This window comes from Vipera berus (genome assembly GCF_964194415.1).
Source record: "Vipera berus genome assembly, chromosome: 2".
Lineage (NCBI taxonomy): Eukaryota > Metazoa > Chordata > Lepidosauria > Squamata > Viperidae > Vipera > Vipera berus.
The window spans coordinates 279,064,351-279,088,510 of NC_138203.1; the positions used below are offsets into that span (position 1 = coordinate 279,064,351).

Genomic DNA, 24,160 nt, shown 5'->3' on the forward strand with positions numbered 1-24,160 from the left:
GAGAAACATGGTGAACGCGCCGACGGCGATGAAAATGTACAGCAGGGGTTGGAAGGAGTCGAACGCAGACTGCAGGAGGGAAATGTAGACATTCTTGGTGGTCAAAACCCAGAGGCCTAAACTAAGCATTATAGCGCCCACAAAAAACAAAAAGACGTTGAAGACGCAGAACAAGCACTTGAGGCACAGGCAGCAATTCGCCATCGTGGCCTTTTCACGGAAACCCTTGGTTCTCTTCAGAACTCAGAAGCTTCAGCATCAATGGAAAGAAACGCGGCGACCAAATAGAATAGCTGGGCTGTGTTTCCAGGTGGGTCTAAACCATAGAAAAGCCATCCTAGACAATGATAGCATTGTGTCTTGAGGGCACTCTAGCTAAGTCCGGTCTTTATGATCCATCCTTTAGACTTGAGCAGGAAACCCAGATGGCTGTTGGCCATCTGGGAAAGGAAGATTAGCATCTAAAGCATGGATGGGGAACAATGGCTCTTTTATCAGTTGGGGACATCAACTCCCATGCTGGCTCAGGAATTCTGGGAGTTGGAGTCCCCAAGTCCTAAAGGGGGCATCGTTCCCCACCTCTGATCTAAAGCTTCATAATGGCATCCTAGGCTTTTTGATTTCTTAATTTCAGCCAGAATATTTTCCCAGATATTTGAACACCGTTTGAGTTCATAATTCAGCTTTAAGCCTCTCTGTTAAGGTTTTATGGATGCCCTTGGTACTTAGCATTTGGTTTGATAACTCCTAAGCTATGGGTAGGCAACCTTGGCTCTTTTATGACTCGTGGACTTCAACTCCCAGAATTTGTGAGCCAGCATGGCTCAGCTTGGAAACCTCTCCCTTTCCCCTCAGCATGGCCGGCTCAGGAATTCTGGGAGTTGAAGTCCACAAGTCATAAGGCGGCCTAGGCCAGGGGTAGGCAACCTTGGCTCCTTTATGACTCGTGGACTTCAACTCCCAGGAATTCCGGGAGTTGAAGTCCACAAGTCATAAGGCGGCCTAGGCCAGGGGTAGGCAACCTTGGCTCCTTTATGACTCGTGGACTTCAACTCCCAGGAATTCCGGGAGTTGAAGTCCACAAGTCATAAGGCGGCCTAGGACAGGGGTAGGCAACCTTGGCTCCTTTATGACTCGTGGACTTCAACTCCCAGAATTCCTGAGCCAGCATGGCTCAGCTTGGAAACCTCTCCCTTTCCCCTCAGCATGGCTGGCTCAGGAATTCTGGGAGTTGAAGTCCCCGAGTCATAAAAGAGCCAAGGTGGCCTACCCCTGTCCTAAGGCATTGCTGTTCAGCAGTGGAGAAAAGTTGTTAAAAGCACACACTATAAAATGATGCTTCCTTTCATTATTAAGATTTATTAGATAAACAGTGCTTGAAATTTGTTTGAACTGTCTCATTTATCGGAACCATGACATCTGGGCTTTTACGGTATATGTAATCGCAGTTCTAGGTCATTTTAAAAATGCCAATGTGTCATTATTCTCTCCCCACCCCGCAGGGATTAGACTTGTCCTTGATCCCTTTTGGCCTTTTATAGAACATTCAAAAAATAGCTTTGTCATCCTGTGCCTGGGGGTCTGACAGTATGGACGAGGCTGTTTCATGGGGAATGTAGTATATCAGTATGTCGTTGAATGTACGTATGTCAGTGCTTCTCAACCTTGCCCACTTTAAGACGGGTGGACTTCAATTCTTGGCTGGCTGGAGAATTCTGGGGTTGAGAAACAGTATATGTATGTTATGAATATTCTTGGCTGCTATTTTTATACACACACACACACATATGTGTGTGTGTGTGTGTGTGTGTGTGTGTGTGTGTGTAAATTACTAACAAAGAATTTAGGGAGGCTGATATGCATTTCGGACTCATTAGTCTTCATCAGTCAGTCATACCCTTCTGACTGACTGATGAAGACTAATGAGTCCGAAATGCATATCAGCCTCCCTAAATTCTTTGTTAGTAATTTACACAAATATATGAACTGTCCGGTGTGACTACAGCCTGTTCGATGGCCTTTGAGATAAGGCTGAAAACAGGAAATAAAGATTTGCCCCATGTTTGGGGCCTAGCAAGGTAATCTAAGAGTTAACATATGACATATATATATATATATGACATATATATATGTGTGTGTGTGTGTGTGTGTGTGTGTGTGTGTGTTTTCTGAGGTTTTCGCGGGTGTTTGTATGTAGATCTTTGGTCATTCGGGTTTTTTTCCACGTAGAATTGGAGGTATCAGGGCAACATTTCGACGAAATCTCATCCGTCATCCTCAGGCTGGTGGCTTCAGCTTCATTCTTCTGGGAGTCCTTGACCGACGATCGTAACTGAGCCCCAAATTTTTGTTGCTAAGCAAGACGGTTAATTTATTTTTGCCCCATTTTAGGACTTTTTTTTTTTGGCCACAATTGTTAAGTTGTTAAGTTAGTAACACGGTTGCTAAGGGAATCTGGCTTCCCCATTGACTTTGCTTAGTCAAAAGGTTGCAAAAGGTGATCACATGACCCCGGGACAGTCCAATTGTCATAAATACAAACCAGTTGCCAAGCATCCCACGCTTTGATCAGGTGACCATAGAGATGGTGCAACGCTCATTTGTGTGAAAAACGTGTCGTAAGTCGTTTTTGTTTTTTTTTTGGTACTGTAGTAACTTCGGTCGCTAAACAAATGACTGTAAGTCAAGGATTACCTGTACAACAAAAATAAATGGCCTTCAAATGAGCAAAAACAGGAAAACTTCAGATATTCCACACCGTGATGCTCAAAAGATTCCTCTCCTTGGAAGCTGACCTATCCTTTGATCGGATGGATATCCCAAACACCAAACCAGGAAGAGAAAGAAAGTTCTACAACAGTTACTTTATTATTTTTTTTAAAAAAGATTGGAGAAACAGAGCAAGTAACCACGATTCCAGACAGAAAGAGACTTTCCAGTAGAATTGAAGAAGCCAGCCTTAAGAGCGGTGTCTGAATAGCTTGAGAATAATTTGGACGAACCAGGCAGGCTCAGGTGGGAATAATTGCGGAAGAAGCCCACCAGTCTAACCTCCCAACTTGATCCAAATTGCATAGAAGGAAGACGGTGTGCGCCCAGCGAAAGGGGTGTCGGTGATGCGTACAAAGCAGCCTGAAACTTATTATGGTGGTGAATAAAATCTGAAAGCAATGCCACTTAGAACATCTGCATCAATTTCGGGTCCTGCCTTATATACAAGTGGAAGGAGCGAGAAAAGTAGAGGAAAAGATGGGCTAATGCTTCAGCAGGGACGGCCAAGCACCATCTGGAATAAGGAATCCGGTTGCCTCTTTCCTCGTGGCTGGCACCCAGATTCCAGGTGGGGTGCCGTCTTCACGATTGGCATGTTTTGCCTTTGCAAAGGCAGAGAGTGAGGCCTATTCCCAGTAACTCCGTGATGGCCACACCCGTGCAGACCCCGAGAAAGACGTTGACATTTTCCTGCAACCAGGCCTGCACAACCATCCGGCACCCCTGCCTCTTCACGGGCCAGTCGGCCACCGTGGTTGTGTTCGAATGGGTCTCCAGAGGGCAGAAGGCTGTCCCTCTCGAGGCTTCCTCCGTCCGGTTGCTGCAAGAGCACGGATAGAGCCGCATTCTGCTGTTCCAAAGGATTTTGTTGAGTTGCCAGTCTTCGGGTCCGGTCCAGCCGCAGCACGAGAACTGGGATTGAACAAAGTCCCAAGCGGATTCGAGGACCTGGTTCGTTTCGTCGGCAGGGTTGTACGTCTGGAAGAGATCGATCACCACCTCGGACATTCTGTCTTTCAGTGAACTCTGTTGGAAGTAGATCATCAGACTAGCGGTGATCTGGGCCGAGAGGATGAGCAACAGGCAGGTGAGATAGATGCCAAGGGCACACTGGATGCCACAGAGGGCCCCGACGCATCCCAGGAAGCCAAGCACCATGGTAACGGCACCGACGCCAATGAAGACATAGAGCCCAGCTTGGAATGACGGTGCCGAGTTCTGCAGGAGGGGAACGAAGGACTTTTGGTCAACCAAGATCCAGAGTCCAATCCCAATCATCAGCGCCCCCAAGATAAAAAAAAGGTGATTGAAGAAGAAAAACAAGTACAGGGTGACTTTCCTACAGCAATACCCCACCTTCATCCTTCTCCTTGTTAAACAGAACCTTGGACTTTTGTTCAGAACTCGGAACATTCAACTGCAAAAAAAAGAGGGGAAAAATCCACAAACACAATGGAAGAACTGTATGTCATCAGCTGTGGAGCTTCTACCCTAGGTTGACTGACTGAATCCATTTTGTTTCCCTCTCACTTTTTTACGTTTCTGCCGGAATCAGTGTCGACCTTGGGTGAGGGCCTGGCCACGTCCCTGCACTAAGACGAGGGGAGGCACCACGAAGACAATAGTTGGCTCAATAGTTAGACAAAGGCTGTGTTCTTCGAACAAATGTTATTTTGTTACGTGTTAACTCTAAGGCCCTTTCAATCACTCACTCAGTCAGTCAGTCAGTCAATCAGAATAAAGCTGGAAGGGATCTTGGAGGTCTTCTAGTCCAGCCCACTGCTCAAGCAGGAGACTCTATACCATTTCAGGCAAGTGACTTGTCCAGTCTCTTCTTAAAAACCTCCAGTGATGAAACGCCCACAACATCTGAAGGCAAAGCTGTTCCACTGGTTAATTGTCCTCACTGTTAGGAAGTTTCTCCTTAATTCCAGGTTGCTTCTCTCCTTCATTAGCGTCCATCCATTGTGTTGTGATTCAGGGTCAGCCTGTGGGTTCGGCAGTTGGGTCGGACGACTCAGAGGAGGAGGAGGAGGGGGGTGTTGAAGAGCTTGCTGAGGGGGTTGGACAGCTTGATGAGAGCCCTCAGCCAGGCCCCTCCCACCTGGTCACGACACAGACCCAGCTGTGTGAGCCTGACAGCGTGGATGAAGATGACCCACAGCTGGCCCTGTTCAAGGACGCCCGACGCAGGAGGCAGTCAATCAGGAGTAAACAGAGGAAGGCAATGGGGCTCCTCGGAAGGAGGCAGAGAGAAAGCACGCCCTGAACTGTATTTAAGGGGGAATGCGTGGGAGGGCTGGTTTGCTGAAGGCAACCGCTTGAAAAGCTCCTGTTTCTTGGTTCGTGTCTTGTTCTATTTGTTTTTGTAGCAATAAATTTGGCAGGCGTAATTCCAGCCTCTTGCCTTCTTGTAAAAGGGGTTGTCCCTGCCTTTTCTGCAGGGCCGGTAGCAGGCTGGTACAGAACACATTGTTTCTTGTCTCGCCCTCTGGTGCTTTGGAAAGTTTCTACCTCCTAGTGCAGGGATAGGCAACCTCGGCTCTTTTATGACTCATGGACTTCAACTCCCATAATTCCTGAGTCAGCTGACTCAGGAATTCTAGGAGTTGAAGTCCGTGAGTCATAAAGGAGCCGAGGTTGCCTACCCCTCTCCTAGTGTTTTAATCGTAATCGTTTAAATCAGTGATTCTCAGCCTCGCTACTTTAAGATGTGAGGACTTCAGCTCCCAGAATTCCCTAGCCAGCATGCATGCTGGCTGGGGAATTCTGGGAGTTGGAAGTCCACACATCTTAAAAGTCGCTGAGTTGAGAAACGCTGGCCTAAATAGTTTTTCTAGTTCTGCAGAAATGTATTTTCTTTGGGAAAGTGGATTTGGGATGCTTGTCTAACCCCATTTTTATCTACTACATAGGAAGCCCCATAGAGGTGGGAGCTCTATGGGTGCTGCCCCACCCAGGGTGTGCATCTTGGACCATCCCCGGGAGCAGGCTCGCGCCCCGTTGTGAGAGGACGGGTTGTGGGCTGCCCCTGGGAGCATCCAACCGAGTGGCAGTAGGTTGGTGGATGGCCCAAATGTTCCACTCCTTACCTTCGAACCTCCTGTTGGACTTTTTAACTATTGGACTGCCCTCTCTGGATTTGCTCGGACTGTATGTACCGATATTCCGATACGGACTTGCTCGCCCTCAGGGGTGCCCCCCTCTCCTGGGTGCGTCCCGCCCTCTTTTCTATCCCCAGTCTCGATGAAGGGCCCAATTATTGGGACCCTGAGAGATGGCCGGGTAAGGCCAGGGGCTCTCGATATAAATTTAATAAGAGGCCCCTGGTTAATTTTTTAGTCAAATTTTTTAGGGGGTTGGGGAGGGGGGTGGGGGGTAATGGTTGTCTGGCTGTGGGGGGTGGCCATACAACCGTGTTGCAGGCCAGGCCTGGGTCTGACGGCGTTCGGGGGGAGCGGGTTGTGGTTACATCTGGGGCTCGGGAGCGGGTCGTGGGATTACCGATTCCCACGACATTGGGGTATGGCAGCAGGCGTATGGACAGAGGGCCGTATCGTTACCGGGAGGGCCGTCTCCGCTGTTTGCAAGCGGTGAGGCGCTCCGACCCTCTGGTTCTTCCCCGAGGTGCCGGGAGCGAAGATGTGCAGCCTCCTGAGCTCCGGCTGGTGTACCTGAATGCCAGGTCCGTGGTTAATAAGGCTCCCCTTGTGCGGGATCTGGTGGAGGGTGAGCATGCGGACCTGGCTTGTATCACCGAGACCTGGTTGGGTCCAGAGGGTGGGGTCCCTTTGGTTGACATTTGCCCACCAGGTTTCCGAGCGTTACACCGGCCTCGGGCTCAAGGTAGGGGCGGGGGAGTGGCGGTTGTTATTAGGGAGACCTTATGTCCGCGGGAGACCACCGTTCTTCAGATAGTCGGGTGTGAGTCTCTCTTTTTGAGGTTTGGTTCGGGGGCGCAGTTGGGCTTGCTGCTGGTGTACGTTTCGCCTAGTCACACAGCGGCAGCCCTGCCCGTACTACTCGATGTCCTCTCCGGTTTGGTGATTGAGTTCCCCAAACTTCTAGTTTTGGGTGACTTCAATCTGCCATCCCTGGGAGGGTCATCTGAGTTAGCCCGGGAGTTCATGGCTTCCATGACGGCCATGGACCTGACGCAGGTAATTTCTGAACCAACTCATGAGGGAGGCCACACCCTTGACTTGGCTTTTTTATCTGGACGGTGGTTGGATGATCTTGGTGGGGGCTCTCCATTTATTATGCCCCTGTCATGGACCGATCATCACCTCCTGCGGCTGGTCTTCCGTCTTGCCACCCCCCACCGTGGGGATGTGGAACCAACTAGATGGTACCGCCCCAGACGCTTAATGGACCCTCTCGGGTTCCAGGCAGCGCTGGGATCCCCACCTGCCTCCGTCGCTCACAGCTCGGCGGATGCCTTAGTGGAAGCCTGGGAAAAGGCAGCCACTGAGGCACTGGACCGAGTTGTACCCCTGCGGTCCCTGACCCGGTGCAGATCCCATCGAGCTCCATGGTTCTCCGCGGAGCTCCGGGAGATGAAGCGTCGGAAACGGGGCCTAGAGAGCTGCTGGAGGTCCAGCCGATCCGAATCCGACCGGTTGCGGTTAAGAACCTATATTAGGTCTTATCTCGCAGCGATGAGGGCAGCGAGGTGTAATTACTTCTCTGCCCTCATCGCGTCCGCAGATAATCGCCCGGCCGCCCTGTTTAGGGTGACTCGCTCCCTCCTTAATCAGGAGGTGAGGGAGGATCCCTTGCAGGGTCGTGCCGAGGAGTTTGGTCAACATCTGTCGGATAAAATCGCTCAGATTCGGACCGGTTTGGACTCCAGCTGGGCAGAGTCTGACGATCAGGACACGGGCGGTCTTGTCAATGTTATCTGGGAAGAGTTTGATTCTGTGACCCCTGATGAAGTGGACAGGATTATGGGGAGGTTGAGCTCCACCACATGTTTATTGGATCCGTGCCCTTCCTGGCTGGTTTATGCAGCCAGGGAGAGGACACGAGGCTGGTTCCAGGCGGTGATATCTGCTTCCTTGAGTGAGGGTAATTTCCCCACCGTCTTGAAGGAGGCGGTGGTGAGACCTCTCCTCAAGAAGCCTGCCTTGGACCCAGCTGTCTTGAACAACTTTCGTCCAGTCTCCAACCTTCGCTTTCTTGCGAAGGTTGTTGAGAGTGTGGTGGCGCATCAGCTCCCTCTGGTCCTGGATGAAGCGGATTATCTAGACCCGTACCAATCGGGTTTCAGGCCCGGGTACAGCACGGAGACGGCATTGGTCGCTCTGGTGAATGATCTCTGGAGGGCCCGGGATAGGGGATATTCCTCTGTCCTGGTCCTATTAGACCTCTCGGCGGCTTTCGATACCATCGACCATGGTATCCTGCTGCGGCGTCTCAGGGGATTGGGAGTGGGAGGCACAGTTCTTCGGTGGTTCTCCTCCTATCTCCTGGGACGTTCGCAGTCGGTGTTGGCAGGGGGGCAGAGATCGGCCCCTAGGTCTCTCGTTTGTGGAGTTCCTCAGGGTTCGGTTCTCTCGCCTCTCCTGTTCAACATCTACATGAAACCGCTGGGTGAGATCATTCGTGGTTTTGGAGTTGGGTATCATCAATATGCTGATGATACCCAACTTTTCATTTCAACCCCAAACCACCCCAGTGATGCCCTCGCTGTGATGTCCCGTGGCCTGGAGGCGGTTCGGGTCTGGATGGGGAGGAACAGACTTCAACTCAACCCTGACAAGACTGAGTGGCTGTACATTCCGGCATCCCGGGACATTCAAAACGTTCCATCACTTTCTATGGGGGGTGAGTTTTTACCCCCCGTAGATAGGGCTCGCAACTTGGGAGTCCTCCTGGATGCACGGGTTACCTTAGAAGATCATGTAGTAGCCGTGACCAGGGGGGCTTTCGCACAGGTTCGCCTGGTGCGGCAGTTGCGGCCCTATCTAGACCGGGATGCCCTGTGTACGGTCACTCATGCGCTCGTGACCTCTCGTCTTGACTATTGCAATGCTCTCTACATGGGGCTTCCCTTGAAGACCACTCGGAGGCTCCAACTGGTGCAGAATGCGGCCGCGAGAGTTGTCTTGGGAGTTTCCCGGTACTCCCATGTTACACCTTTGCTCCGCGAGCTGCATTGGTTACCAGTTGTCTTCCGGGTGAGGTTCAAGGTCTTAGTGATGGTTTTCAAGTCCTTACATGGCATGGGTCCGGAATACCTCGGGGACCACCTGCTGCCGGCGTCGACTCCCCTCCGCCCCGTGCGTTCCCACAGAGAGGGCCTCCTCAGGGTGCCTCCAGTCAGAGAATGTCGACTGGTGGCCCCCAGGGGGAGGGCCTTCTCTGTGGGCGCTCCGGCTTTGTGGAATCAGCTGCCGGTTGAGCTCCGGATGGCACCGGATCTCCGCTCCTTCCGGCGCGGGTTAAAGACCCATTTATTTGAACAAGCTGGCCTGGCCTGATGGGGAATTACTTAGGGTTTTAATATTTATATATATATTTTATTGTTTTTATTGTGGGCAATAATTTAATTCTTTTTTAACTTTTGTACTTTTGTAGTTTTAAGATATGCCCTGTTCACCGCCCTGAGTCCTTCGGGAGAAGGGCGGTATAAAAATTTAATTAAATAAATAAAAATAAATAAAATAACCACTAACCCTAACCCACCGATTTTAGCAGCTCCACATTTGCAGGCCTGGATAGAATCTTGACAAAACTCAAAAGGCCCGTGTGTATGAAAGAGCGGCACTTGCACTAAGAAGACAAGCTCACAAGCATGGGTGAAACTCAAATTAGCATGCATGAAATTCATATAAGACGAGAACAGTGTCTCCTAATCCACGTTCTGGGCTTCTTGTTCTTAAATGTACGACCACAACACTATTTGTGTCACTGGGGGAACAGAATGGATAATGATTCCAGCGGTTTTAAATTAAATTAAATTAAATTAAATTTAAAGTAGTCCTTGACTTACAGCTGGTCACATAGCGACTATCCAACGTTACGAAAGACGGCCCTGGGGGTACTTTGTGATCTGGATTCAAAGTTATGATGATGGTGTCTTCCACTCCCCCCCCAACACACTTACACACACACACTCCCCTCCAGTCATGTGACAGTATTTTGGGCACTCCGCAACTGGACCAGAGTTCGTAGTCTCTTGTAGACACACGAGTGTTTTGTCAAAAATTGACAAAATTGACAAAACCATGGCGAACTAATGGTTTGCTTAATGACTACAGCGACTTTACCATCACGGCATCTGCGTAACAACCACTTCAAAACAAGATCGTAAAACTGGATCAGTAACATGGGTGACCTGATTTATGAGCTTCACGATTTGTAACCAGGATAGGTAGGCTCCGTTACAGTTGTAACTTGAGGACTATTGAATATTGTCCTCAATTTGTCTGAAATAATGGTTCTCAGGTTAGGCCAAAAAGAGATTTATTTATTTATTTTTTATTTTAATTCCATTTATATCCCGCCCTTCTCCGAAGACTCAGGGCGGCTTACAAGCTTAGCAGTAGCCTTCATTCTATGTATATGCCTGCTTATTAGGGCTTTCACACACACACACCCCAAGCGGCATTATTACAAAGTCAGCTTAATTGCCCCCAACAATCTGGGTCCTCATTTTACCTACCTCGGAAGGATGGAAGGCTGAGTCAACCTTGAGCCTGGTGGGACTCGAACCTGCACTAATTGCAGGCAGCTGGTGTTACTTAAGGAGGCGTTAGCCCACTGCTCCACCAAGGCTCATATCTCCTTTCCCACTAAGCCTGATTCCTAAAGATTGCTGAAAAGTAATCCAACCCCCTGCTCAGGCAGGAAACCCTATACCATTTCAGACAAATGGCTGTCCAGTCTGTTCTTAAAAACTTCCAGTGTTGGAGCATTCACCGCTTCTGGAGGCAGGTTGTTCCAACGATTAATTTTTCTAACTGTCATGAAGTTTCTCCTTAGTTCTAGGTTGCTTCTCTCATTGGTTAGTTTCCATCCATTATTTCTCGTCTTGCCTTCATGTGCTTTGAAGAACACCTTGACTCCCTCTTCTTTGTGGCAATCCCTGAGATACTGGAAGATTGCTATCATGTCCCCCGCTTGTCCTTCTCTTCATTAAACTAGACCAGGGCTTTTCAACCTTTTCACTAATTGTACCACTTTTAGGATATGGCAACATCCGAGTACCACCAGGCACCTAGCAAGGTGTCAAAAACGTGATGACCAAAAAAAAATATGGAAAAAAGTAATGAAGTATAGGTAGTCCTCGACTTACAACAGTTCGCTTAGTGACTGGAGTTACAATGGCACTAAAAAAAGTGCCCCCCCAAGCCACAGCCAAGCAAGACACCTGCCTGCCCGCCCAGCGGCGCTCTTCCTCCTGTCCGAGGTTTTCATTGTTGTGAGCATTTCTGTTGAGGATTGGCAGCGGGGGTGGGGTGGGGGGGTGTTTGGTTTTTATTCCCCCCTCTCCCTGGTCTGCTGGGTGGTTGCTGCAGGTTTTGGTCACTTCACATGATCCTGGGACACTGTGACCGTCATAAATATGAATCAGTAACCAAGCATCTGAATGTAAATCACAAGACCCTGGATATGCTGCAACATTCCAGCTGATCGGCGCTTCTTCTGGGATGAGCAGAAGCGTCAGGATCGGTGCCCAGCTCCAGCTGGAGCCTGGTACTGATCCTGGCACTTCCGCTGAGCCCTGACAGCCCTGCAGCTCCATCCGTCTCTCGCTCAGGCTTGTGCAGTGCTGCCACCAGTTCAGCTCATTCCCCTCCTCCACTACCACTTTTCTAGGATGGTTGCGTACCACCTGCCAGGTGCCAATGTACCACAAGTGGTACCCGTATCACTGGTTGAAAAGCCCTGAACTAGAGACACCCAATTCTATCAACCGTTCCTTATATGTTTTAGCCTCCAGTCCCTTAGTCATCTTTCTTGCTCTTCTTTTGTTCCAACAGACCATGATCAATCACAAGAAAAAGAAGCCCACGTTCAGCTGGAAAAGTCTACCCAACAAGAAGCAGCAACGTTGGGGAAAGTTGGAGGAGACGTTCTGCAAGTTGCAACTCCGCGAAAGGCCTTGGAGGATGGCAGTCAAACAAATAGTGCCCAAGGATCTCTCCAGGGTAAGAAAGCAAAAGCGAATCCGTACAAGTGCGTGCAGTGCGGAGAAAGCTTTTACAAGTGGTCCCAGCTGATCATCCACGAGAGGGGTCACAGCAGAGAGAAGCTGTACAGCTGCCCCCAGTGCGACCAGAGTTTCTCCTCCCGCCATGCACTTCTCAGCCACGAGGCCAGCCACGCGAGTGAGAAGCCGTATCAGTGCTCGGACTGCGGGAAAACCTTCCGCGAGAAAGCCTACGTTCTTCAACACAAGAGGATCCACACCGGGGAGAGGCCGTACACTTGCTCTGAGTGCGGGAAAAGCTTCTTCCGCAAGGGGTCCCTGATTCTGCATGAGAGAATCCACACAGGTGAGAAGCTGTACAGGTGCCCAGACTGCGGGAAGAGCTTCAACCGTAAGCCGCACCTTGCCGTCCACCGGAGGATCCACACGGGGGAAAAGCCGTACGAGTGCTCCGACTGCGGCAAGACCTTCACCGTGAAATCGGCTCTTAATGTGCACATGAGGACTCACTCGGAAGAGAAGCCCTACCAGTGCCCCGACTGTGGGAAAAGTTTCCGTGAGAAAGGAACCCTCAACATACACAAACAGAGCCACACGGCGGAGAAACCTTACCAGTGTGCCGAATGTGGGAAATGCTTCAGTTATACAGCTTCGTTTCGGAGGCACAAGAAAACCCACTCCGCTGGATCGGCTGTCAAATCGTACGAGTGCCCCGAATGCGGGAAAAGCTTTGGCCGCAAGGATTACTTGATCACACACCGGAGAATCCATACCGGCGAGAAACCTTACATGTGCTCCATTTGCGGGAAGAGCTTCAATCACGGAGCGACTCTCGTCACGCATAAGAGGACCCACACGGGGGAGAAGCCTTACGAGTGCTCGGAATGCGAGAAGAGCTTCAAGCAGATTTCCGGCCTTATTACACATCGGAGAACGCACACGGGCGAGAAACCCTACGAATGCCCCGACTGTGGGAAACGCTTCATCCTAAAAGCATACCTTGATGTGCACAAGAGGATTCACACAGGGGAGCGGCCGTATCAGTGCTCGCATTGTGGGAAGGGGTTCTCCTGCTCCTCTTATCTTTTAAGGCACGAGAAAATCCACACAGGGGAACGTACGCACACCTGCTCGGACTGTGGCCAAAGCTTCTACTGGAAACGCTCCCTGATCATGCACATGAGGAAGCACACAGGGGAGCAGAATCTGCATGAGTGCAAAGTCTGCGGCAAAGGCTTCAGTTGGACCTCCGCTCTGAACATCCACATGAGGACCCACACCGGGGAGAAACCTTACATGTGCTCGGAGTGTGGGAAAACGTTCAGCGGGAAATGGATCCTCATCCAGCACAAGCGGATCCATACGGGCGAGAGACCCTACAAGTGTCCCGACTGCGGGAAGAGCTTCCACGCAAAGTCCTCGCTCTTTGCCCACAAACGGACCCACACGGGGGAGAAGCCTCACGAATGCGCCGAGTGTGGGAAAAGCTACAGCGTGAAGGCCAACTTTGTGGCGCATATGAGGACCCACACGGGGGAGAAGCCCTACGAGTGCTCAGACTGCGGGAAAAGCTTCTATAAGAAAGACCGTCTCATGACGCACAAGAGGACCCACACGGGAGAGAAGCCGTACCAGTGCTCTGAGTGCGGGAAAGGCTTCAACTGGAAGGTGGGCCTGATCAACCACACGAGAATCCACACCGGCGAGAAGCCGTACTCCTGCGCCGAGTGTGGGAAGTGCTTCCATAAAAAAGACCACCTGGCTCGCCACGAGATCATCCACACGGGAGAGAAGCCCTATTCCTGCTTCGACTGCGGGAAGAGCTTTAATCAGAAAGTTGCCCTCATTGTGCATAAGCGGACTCATACGGGAGAGAAACCCTACAAATGCTCCGAGTGCGGGAAGAGCTTCAGCTGGAAGAGATCTCTCCTCACCCACCGAGCAGCTCACCTGGGGAAGAAGCCCTACCAGTGTTCCGAATGCACGGAAAGCTTCAGTCAGCGATCTCTCCTCGCGGAGCACGAAAGGACCCACGCAGGTGAGATCCCGTGGGACAGGGATGGGGGAAACCACGGCCCCTTTTTATGACTCGTGGACTTCAACTCCCAGAATTCCTGAGCCACCATGAGGAAAGATGACCCTTTTGTGACTTGTGGACTTCAACTCCCAGAATTCCTGAGGCAGCCTGCTGGGAGTTGAAGTCCACAAGTCATAAAAGGGCCGTCGTTCCCCACCCCTGCTGTAGGATATCTGGCTGAAAAGAAAAGAGTCTTTTCCTTTCTTCAGGGAGCCAGGAAATGGCTCCTAGGACAGCTAAGAGTCATAAAAATGTGCACACACATTAAAACATAGATAAATTAAAACCAAACATTCAAGTCTAAGGACAGGTGTGGAGGGAGGGAGCAGAGTGAAGGGAAGGCAGGGTCCCTTGTCATTCAATCAACCCCCTCTGCTGCGCTCTTCCCCCACTGAAGGGGCAGGCCAGGCAGGCCCTTACGAAAGCATAGGAGCGTCAGGCCCAGCTTCACATGGGGGTGGGGGGGAAGGGGGCAAGATGTTCCAGAGGGCAGGATCAACAGCAGGGAAGGCCCTCCTCCTGGATCCCGCCAGCCGGAATAATTGGGCCAAGGAGACCCACAGCACGCCTCCTCTGCCACCTCTAGTGGGACTGGCCAATCCCAGTGGGGTGAGACGGTCCCTCAATGCCTTCAGCCTTGCAAGATTCATTCTAAGTGATCTTAGATTACAGGGGAAGGCCATCTTGGCTCTTTGATGACTCGTGGACTTCAACTCCCAGAATTCCTGAGCCGGCCATGCTGAGGGGAAAGGGAGAGGTTTCCAAGCTGAGCCATGCCGGCTCAGGGATTCTGGGAGTTGAAGTTCACGAGTCATCAAAGAGCCAAGGTAGCCTACCCCTGGCCTAGGCCGCTTTATGACTCGTGGACTTCAACTCCCAGAATTCCTGAGCCGGCCATGCTGAGGGGAAAGGGAGAGGTTTCCAAGCTGAGCCGTGCTGCCTCAGGAATTCTGGGAGTTGAAGTCCACGAGTCATCAAAGAGCCAAGGTGGCCTACCCCTGGCCTAGGCCGCTTTGTGACTCGTGGACTTCAACTCCCAGAATTCCTGAGCCGGCCATGCTGAGGGGAAAGGGAGAGGTTTCCAAGCTGAGCCATGCCGGCTCAGGGATTCTGGGAGTTGAAGTCCACGAGTCATCAAAGAGCCAAGGTGGCCTACCCCTGGCTTAGAATGAAGAGAGAGCTAGCAGATCTGGTTATGCTTCTTGGCTTCTTGTCTAAACCGCCTCGTAGGCCTGACCCTGTGTGTAACACCCACGTCGTCCGGTTCTTCCCTACACACCCACATTGTCACCCACTCAGAAGTTCTTTAACCTGTTTAAAACTTCCCACTGAATTAACTTTCTGCGTTCCCAGGTTTTGTTGCTGGGCCGCCTGAACTCTCCATGGAAGAAATCACCACGGCTGTGGTAAGGGAAAATGTGTGTGTGTGTGTGTTTAAAATTCCTCTGTACCTGAACTTTCCCAGCTACCTCAGGAAAAAAAAAATCTCTTGTGAAAATCGATCATAATATTCTGCGGTTACTCAGAGATGTGAGGGGGAGGAGGGCCTGCTGGTGTTATGTGTGACTGTGACAAAGCAACATGAGCTGAAATTGAGACTCACGTTGAGATCCAAAGCTGAATCGGACCGAACGCTTAACGTGTTGTGTTGCGTGTCGCCAGCCCCACTTGCCTGGCGTCGGAGGGGTTCTGCGGGTTTTCCAGTGTGGGTGTCAACGCTGCGAACATCGGATGTGCTTGCTTTGACAACAGATGGAAATGCAGCCATTTTTCTCTTTCGCTTTTAGAGTTCGTTGATGCTGGGAGAGGGAAGGAGGATGAGAGTCCAGCTAGTCATAACAATAAAAACTCAGCCGTGGGAACCTTAAGGTCATTGGGCTCAGAGTTGATAAGAGTTTAGGCGGACTGGAGAGCTGCGGAGAAAGCCCACGCTTCAAGCTAATTGGGGAAAGTGATTTATGACTGTTAATTGGAGGAGGGAATTGTGCTTCGATACTATGTGCCCAGGAGAGGGGAATTCAGCTTTTGGTTTCGACTACGTTTCTCGAATAAAAGATTCTTTTAAGCAGGGCTTTTTTTTGTCATAAAGGGACGTGGTGGCTCAGTGGGTTAGGACGCTGACCTTGTCGATCAGATGGTCGGCAGTTTGGCGGGTTGAATCCCGAGTGCCGCGTAACAATGAGCGCCTGTTACTCATCCCAGCTTCTGTCAACCTAGCAGTTCGAAAGCACGTAAAAAAATGCAAGTAGAAAAATAGGGACCACTACGGTGGGAAGGTAACGGCGTTCCGGGCGCCTTTGGCGTCTAGTCATGCCGGCCACATGACCACGGAGACGTCCTCGGACAAGCGCTGGCTCTTCGGCTTTGAAACGGAGATGAGCGCCGGCCCCTAGAGTCGGAAACGACTACCACGCATGTGCGGGGGAACCTTTACCTTTTTGTCATAGAATGCTCAGAACGGAGTTCCGGCACCTTTTTTGGATGGAACCTTGTAGGGTAGGCAGGGTGGGTTGTATGATGTGTGTGACTTCCGGCACCTTTTTCTTTTACAAAAAAAGCAGTGCTTTTAAGGTAAACAATGCCTCGAAGTTCTTTTGAGGATTTTCATCTTTTGGAACCATGACAGTGGGCTTTGTTTCATAACCGGAGATTTGTATTTTCTGCCCTCCCCCTCCCCTTCAGATGAGCCTGGACTGCAATACAATTATTTTGACCACAGCCGTATAGCGCGAAATTGACAAAAAGGTAAGTGAAGTTGAGAGAAAAGAAGGGTGGGATGGTGCAGTTAATGTCCTGGATCAGGAAGGGGAAATAATTGGTTCATGCAGTGGTAGGTGGCAGTATTATTTGTACTCCAATGCTTGACCTTCAACGATTCGTTTAACTCGGGGCTTTTCAACCTTTTCACCCATTGTACCACTTTTAGGATATATGGCAACATCCGAGTACCACCAGTCGCCTAGCAAGGTGTCAAAAACTTGACCAAAAAAAAAAAGGAAAAAAGTGATGAAGTACAGGTAGTCCTCAACTTACAACAGTTTGCTTAGTGACTGTTCGAAGTTACAAAGGCACTGAAAAAAGTGCCCCCCCCCAAGCCACAGCCAAGCAAGACACCTGCCTGCCTGCCCGGCTGCGCTCTTCCTCCTGTCCGGGGTTTTCATTGTTGTGAGCATTTCTGTTGAGGATTAACAGCGGGGGTGGGGTGGGTGGGGTGTTTGGTTTTTATTCCCCCCCCATCTGCTGGGTGGTTGCTGCAGGTTTGGGTCACTTCACATGACCCTGGGACACTGAGACCGTCATAAATATGAATCGGTTGCCAAGCACCTGAATGTAATTCACAAGACCCTGGAGATGCTGCAACATTCCAGCTGATCGGCGTTTCTTCTGGGCTCAGCAGAAGCGCCAGGATCAGCGCTGAGCTCCAGCTGGAGCCTGGCGCTGATCCTGGCGCTTCCACTGAGCCCTAACAGCCCTGCAGCTCCAGCCGTCTCTCGCTCAGGCTTGTGAGGTGCTGCCACCGGTTCAGCTCATTCCCCTCCCCCGCTACCACTTTTCTAGGATGGTCGCGTACCACCTGTCAGGTGCCAATGTACCACATGAGGTGCCCGTACCACTGCCTTAGACTTATACGTCGCTTCACAGCCCTCTCTGAGTGGTTTACAGAGTCGGCACATTTGCCCCCAACAATCTGGGTCCTCATTTTACCGACGTGGGAAGGATAGGAGGCCGAGTCAGTCTTGAGCCGGCGAGACTCGAACTGCTGGCAGCCGGGAGTCAGCAGAAGTGGCCTGCAGTACTGCCTTCTAACCACTGCGCCACCTCGGCTCACGTGAGGGCCCTACACTTAACAACCCTCGGTGATTTGCTTAACAACCTTTAACCGGAGACTGACAAAGTCACATTACTCGCTTTGTGCTCTAATTAATCTCATGACTTGGCGATAAGAAATCCCATTCCCGATTACCGTCGTTTAAGTGAGGACTGCCTGCGTTTTGAAACAGCTTCTTGAATAACTTTCCTCTCCTGATGGCCTGTGTTCTCGGGGCAATCTCGCTGCGCAATTAACAGCAAGACAAAAATCCAATACATGTGTAAATTGAAAGAAAAATAGTTGCCTTCAAAAAAACAAAGGAATGCAATAGTCACGGCGTGTACCATGTTTCCCCAAAAATAAGACCGGGTCTTATATATATATTGGGAAGGGGGGGTAACTAAAAGATGCATTAGGACTTATTTTCGGGGGATGTCTGACTTTGCAGCCTGCTGCCCACTCCATCCTACTGTCTAGTTCAGGGGTAGGCAACCTTGGCTCTTTTATGACTCGTGGACTTCAACTCCCAGAATTCCTGAGCCAGCTTGGAAACCTCTCCCTTTCGCCTCAGCATGGCTGGCTCAGGAATTCTGGGAGTTGAAGTCCAGAAGTCATAAAAGAGCCAAGGTGGTCTACTCCTGGTCTAGTTGATCGCGGTCGCAATGGGGCAGCAGAGCATGCGTCGCACCGATGCTGCCCACACGAGGTGAGGTGAGGCAGGTGGGGGGGTGGAGCTGCTCCACGCACCCCGTACCCGCTTAGCTCTGGGTCCCCGTAGCCAGGCCACTCCCCACTCGGTGACCTTCCCCGCCCGTTCAATGACCTGGCTGCCCGCCCGCCTTTTCCCTTTCACTCCCCTCTCGAGCTGGACTGCCATGCTACGGAGGACGGGTGGGCGAGGGTTGCTTGCCTTCCACCATGTTGGAGCCAGGGGGGAGTGACTGTGAAAGGCCTCCTCCACCACCGCTGGAGGGGCTTTCTTCGGTCCCCGCCAGCCCTGCCCTGGCCAGCTCCACAGATCCCCTGCCGCTTGGGCCCTGCAGTGCTGCATCTCGCTGCTTGCTGCCCGTCCCGCACCTGTATTATACGGCAGTTCTGGAGGCCGGCGGTGGGCTCTCTGCATCGTCCGTGGGCTGGTGGTTTCAGCCACAAGCCACCTTCGTGGCTCTGCCCACACAGTCACAGGAAAGTGAGACCAGGGCTGGTGGCGGGGGGCGCTCCAAAGACTGCGCTGCTGTGACTCCAGCCGCTGCCTCTTCCGTGGCTGTGTGGGCAGAACCGCAAATTGGCCGGTGGTTGAAACACGGTACTTATTCAGATTTCATTTCTGATTTCCGATTTGACCCCACTTGGGCCAGACAGTCGCAATCAAAAGGCGGATGGGTAAAACGGCCAGCTGTGATCTGATGCGCCTACCCCTCTTTTTTTAGACTCTCTTATTTTTTACCTAAAATAAGTACCTAAAAGGGACGTGGTGGCTCAGTGGGTTAGGACGCTGAGCTTGTCGATCAGAAGGTCGGCAGTTTGGCGGGTCGAATCCCGAGTGCCGCGTAGCAGAGTGAGCGCCTGTTACTCGTCCCAGCTTCTGCCAACCTAGCAGTTCGAAAGCACGTCAAAATGCAAGTAGAAAAATAGGGACCACTCTGGTGAGAAGGTAACAGCGTTCCGTGCGCCTTTGGCATCTAGTCATGCCGGCCAGATGACCACAGAGACGTCCTCGGACAAGCGCTGGCTCTTTGGCTTTGAAATGGAGATGAGCACCGGCCCCTAGAGTCGGAAACGACTAGCACACATGTGCGGGGGAACCTTTACCTTTACTATTTTTTACCTGTGGTTTCGTTTGATGTCTTTTAGCTTTTCACGGTAATAGTAATCTTAGACTCCGATGCATCTTCTGTACTTTTTAAATTGCACCCCACCTTCTTTATGCCAGTCTATGACCACAATAAGGGACACGGTGGCTCAGTGTGTTAGGACGCTGAGCTTGTCGATCAGAAGGTTGGCAGTTTGGCGGGTCGAATCCCGAGTGCCGCGTAGCAGATTGAGCGCCTGTTACTCGTCCCAGCTTCTGCCAACCTAGCAGTTCGAAAGCACGTAAAAATGCAAGTAGAAAAATAGGGACCACTACGGTGGGAAGGTAACAGCGTTCCGTGCGCCTTTGGCGTCTAGTCATGCCGGCCACATGACCACGGAGACGTCCTCGGACAAGCGCTGGCTCTTCGGCTTTGAAACGGAGATGAGCACCGGCCCCTAGAGTCGGAAACGACTAGCACGCATGTGCGGGGGAACCTTTACCTTTACCTTATGACCACAATAAAAAATTTGATTTGATTTGGGGGAAAGAGAATGCTTTAGCGATCGAACTCATCTCATTTGTACCAACGACACTTGCACAGAGTTCTTTTGAGTAAATTGGAAGTTCTGTAGAATTCTCTTAGGTGGCAGATTTATCTAATCCGTCAATGGTCTTATTTTGATTCTTTTTAAAGGTCCTGGACTCATCCAGTTTACAGAAAACTCTTCCGTGAGCTCTTCCAGGTGTGTTTTCGTTCAAGGTTGTCAAGAAACTCATCCTTTTTCCTTCTGAGGACATCCAGATGGCTGCAGTTCCCTCAAAACCAATTCCTCTCTTCCTGTTTTCCAGCACAAGCTCTTACTGGATGTGATGTCTGTCTCCCTAAACATTATCACACTGAATGCTTCCCTTCGCTTGCGTCCTCTGAATAACATAGATCTAAAATGAAATTCTGTAAAATAAAATGACTATATTGTATTGAGTTGTGCACTTTCCTTGCCATTATTTCCTCCCCCGCACCAAAAGAAAAAAAAAACCTTCGAAGATTGCCGTATTAGACATCTGAGTTCACACGACACAAAAGGGTGACAGGTTTAGCCCATTTTTATTTTAATAAATAAATGGGGCTGCCTCAATATTTTAGCCGTCCTCTCGGCTCCCAGGCCTGACGGCACAACCAGATCTTGAGGGAGTTTCAGAAAGTCAAGGAAGGGAGAAGCCAGCCTTATTTACGTACTTAGGCACAGTCCTCTTCCAATATTTTCATCAATGACTTAGGTGAGGGAATAGAAGGGGAACTCGTCAGATTTGCAGATGACATCCTGTCGTAAAGCATCACAGTCTGGTTTGGAAGCATCCCTGCTTCGGACAGGAAGGCGGTGCAGAGAGAGTGGTGAGGATGGCCGAAAAGATCATGGGCAGTTCCCTCCCTCCCATCCAGGACATAGCACAGAAGCGTTGTTTGAACAGGGTCCGTAAGATTAGCTGGGACACTACACACCCTCTTCACGACCTGTTTTCCTTGTTGCCTTCTGGGAGGAGGGGGCTTCGTGGTATCCGCAGCAGAACATCCAGATTCAGCCATAGTTTCATTCCATACGGTATTAACCGTGTTGAACTCTCAGGCTTCTTCCGTTATATATTCAAAATGGGCAGTGTTATGTATTGGGCTCAATGGTAATACCACTTGTGTTGCTGGAGCAGCTAACAGCTCTCCAGCAACCCAGACTACAAGTCTCCAGTGCTGCTATTGGCTGTCCTGAGGCGGCAATGGTTGCTTCAAACCTATTGGCTGCCGCCTAGGGGCTAGACTATATATTGCGGCTAGTTACAGCCCAATTCTCAGTTCAGATCTTGCAAGCAATAAACCATGAGCTTTCCTGAACTCACTTGCCTCGTCTTCATTCCTGCGCCAAAGAACCCGCTACAAAACAGGCAGTGTTTAATGTTTTATTGTTATGTATATCTAGGGTGGCTCAGTGGGTTAGGACGCTGAGCTTGTCGATCAGAAGGTTGGCAGTTTGGTGGGTCGAATCCCGAGTGCCGCGTAGCAGAGTGAGCGCCTGTTACTCGTCCCAGCTTCTGCCAACCTAGCAGTTCGAAAGCACGTAAAAATGCAAGTAGAAAAATAGGGACCACTACGGTGGGAAGGTAACAGTGTTCTGTGCGCCTTTGGCGTCTAGTCATGCCGGCCACATGACTACGGAGACGTCCTCAGACAAGCGCTGGCTCTTCGGCTTTGAAACGGAGATGAGCACCGGCCCCTAGAGTCGGAAACGACTAGCATGCATGTGCGGGGGAACCTTTACCTTTATATCTAGGGGTGTGGGTCTATACATATGTTGTATGTAGTTTGTTTTAGGTGTGCGTCACGTATGTGTCTCACTTTGAGAGCGGGCAACTAAATTTCATTTTTGACGTGTGCCGTTGTGCCCACAGTAAAAAAAAAAGACAATTGAAGATTATCTTATCACTAAGCTGGCAGGAATAGCCAACACCCCCCCCCCAAGAAGGCAAGCTCAGGATCCAAAAAAGATCTTGACCAGACTTGAACAACAGGCCCTATCCCACAACATGAAATTCAACACACACTGTCAGAGATCAAAAATAGACTGTTCTTTTTTTATTTTAAATTTCATTTTTTTTGTATCATTTAAATCCCAAGAAATGAAAACTGCAAATAACATGTACAGCAGTTGAGAGGATTAAAAGGATTCAAACCCTTTGACTTTAATCCACCCAGGGGCCTTGATGACACGTGATTTAAAAATAGATCCATCGATCGAAGACAAAATTCCAAGGAAGGGACTCCAAATTTGAGACACTGCTTTAGAGACACCGAAAGTGAACGTTTCAGTGAAAATGAAAGCTGCCTCTGCAGGAGGAATCCCACCTTTCTGAAAGCTGAGCAGTCAGCATACGGTATTTAAACTCTGTTCCAGTGCAGTTTACAGGTGGTCCTCCACTTACGACCGCAACTGAGCCAAAAATTCCTGTTGCTAAGTGAGACTTTCGTTAAGTGAGTTTCGCCCCATTTTACGACCTTTCTTGCCACAGTTGTTAAGTGAACCAGTGCAGTTGTTACGTTAGTAACACGGTTCTTAAATGCGTCTGGCTTCCCCATCGACTTGGCTTGCCAGAAGGTCGCAAAAGGGGATCACATGACTATCTGGATTACATGTTCAAAAAAAAAAAAAGTCAGTTACTCCCATGCACCAAAGACGCTAAAACTACAGTTTGTTTTGCAAAAACAACAAAAAAAATTCTGATGCTCTTCTCCACAATCGCAGTTTCCAAAGAGAATCCCAAAGGTGCTTTTTCAAGAGGCAACTCTTGTATTAATACCACTTTACAATGCCTTGGTAAGGCCACACTTGCAATACTGCATCCAGTTTTGGTCACCACGATGTAAAAAAGATGTTGAGACTCTGGAACGAGTACAGAGAAGAACAACAAAGATGATTAGGGGACTGGAGGATAAAACATAGAATGGTTGCTGGAATTGGGTGTGTGTAGTTTAAAGGGACGCGGTGGCTCAGTGGGTTAGGACGCTGAGCTTGTCGATCAGAAGGTCGGCAGTTTGGCGGGTTGAATCCCGAGTGCCGCGTAACAGAGTGAGCGCCTGTTACTCGTCCCAGCTTCTGCCAACCTAGCAGTTCGAAAGCACGTAAAAATGCAAGTAGAAAAATAGGGACCACTCCGGTGGGAAGGTAACAGCGTTCCGTGCGCCTTTGGCATCTAGTCATGCCAGCCACATGACCACGGAGACGTCCTTGGACAAGTGCTGGCTCTTCGGCTTTGAAATGGAGATGAGCACCGGCCCCTAGAGTCGGAAACGACTAGCACGCATGTGCGGGGGAAACTTTACCTTTTATTTTACTTAGTTTAATGAAAAGAAGGACAAGTGGGGACATGATAGTGGTGTTCCAATATCTCAGGGGCCGCCCCAAAGAAGAAGGAGTCAAGCTATTCTCCAAAGCACCCAAAGGCAGGACAAGAAGCAACGGATGGAAACTAGTCAAGGAGAGAAGCAACCTAGAACTAAGGAGAAACTTCCTGACAGAACAATTAACCAGTGGAACACCCTGCCTCCAGAAGTGGTGAATGCTCCAACACTGGAAGTTTTTAAGAAGAGACTGGACAGCCATTTGTCTGAAATGGTATAGGGCAGGGGTAGGCAACCTCGGCTCTTTTATGACTCATGGACTTCAACTCCCAGAAATCCTGAGCCAGCTGGCTCAGGAATTCTGGGAGTTGAAGTCCATGAGTCATAAAAGAGCCGAGGTTGCCTACCCCTGGTATAGGGTTTCCTGCCTGAGCAGGGGGTTGGACTAGATGACCTCCAAGGTCCCTTCCAACTTTAAATTATTATTGTTGTTGTTATTGTTGTTAGTAGTAGTAGTAATAACAATAATAATAACAGTAATAGTAATAATAATAATATTGTTCGGTTACGTTTCACTCTATTCCATACCATACCATTTCATTATATTGTATTCAATTATGTTTCACTGTGTTCTGTGGCAATCTGTTCCATTCCATTCCATC

General features: G+C 50.1%; 3 protein-coding genes across 7 annotated transcripts in view; 1 reads left to right on the plus strand and 2 right to left on the minus strand.

Moving 5' to 3' along the window:
* The window catches only part of LOC308661340 (CD82 antigen-like), a gene marked incomplete at both ends in the record, with an annotated part of 3,176 nt that extends 576 nt beyond the window's left edge, over positions 1 to 2,600 (minus strand). The window contains 3 exon segments of the mRNA XM_081316262.1: positions 1 to 222; positions 224 to 316; positions 2,562 to 2,600. The exon segment at positions 1 to 222 is cut by the window's left edge and continues 576 nt beyond it. Of these exon segments, the coding sequence (XP_081172388.1) occupies positions 1 to 222; positions 224 to 316; positions 2,562 to 2,600 (354 nt within the window).
* LOC308661149 (uncharacterized protein) overlaps positions 1 to 22,954 on the plus strand; it is a 46,789-nt gene extending 23,835 nt beyond the window's left edge. For 3 of the 5 annotated variants that reach the window (XM_081315947.1, XM_081315945.1, XM_081315946.1), the window contains 4 exons: positions 11,760 to 13,967; positions 15,360 to 15,412; positions 16,689 to 16,751; positions 20,307 to 20,623. In XM_081315947.1, the coding sequence (XP_081172073.1) occupies positions 11,760 to 13,967; positions 15,360 to 15,412; positions 16,689 to 16,733 (2,306 nt within the window). In that variant the 3' untranslated portion in view covers positions 16,734 to 16,751; positions 20,307 to 20,623. Of the gene's footprint in view, positions 1 to 11,759; positions 13,968 to 15,359; positions 15,413 to 16,688; positions 16,752 to 20,306; positions 20,624 to 22,355 lie in introns of those variants that run through there. The other 2 variants (XR_014024899.1, XR_014024900.1) reach the window with 2 other exon arrangements.
* LOC308661245 (CD82 antigen-like) lies at positions 2,718 to 5,158 on the minus strand. Its single transcript, XM_081316159.1, has one exon. The coding sequence runs from the start codon at positions 4,183 to 4,185 to the stop codon at positions 3,355 to 3,357; it is 831 nt and encodes a 276-aa protein (XP_081172285.1). The 5' UTR covers positions 4,186 to 5,158; the 3' UTR covers positions 2,718 to 3,354.
* Positions 22,955 to 24,160: the final 1,206 nt, after the last annotated feature.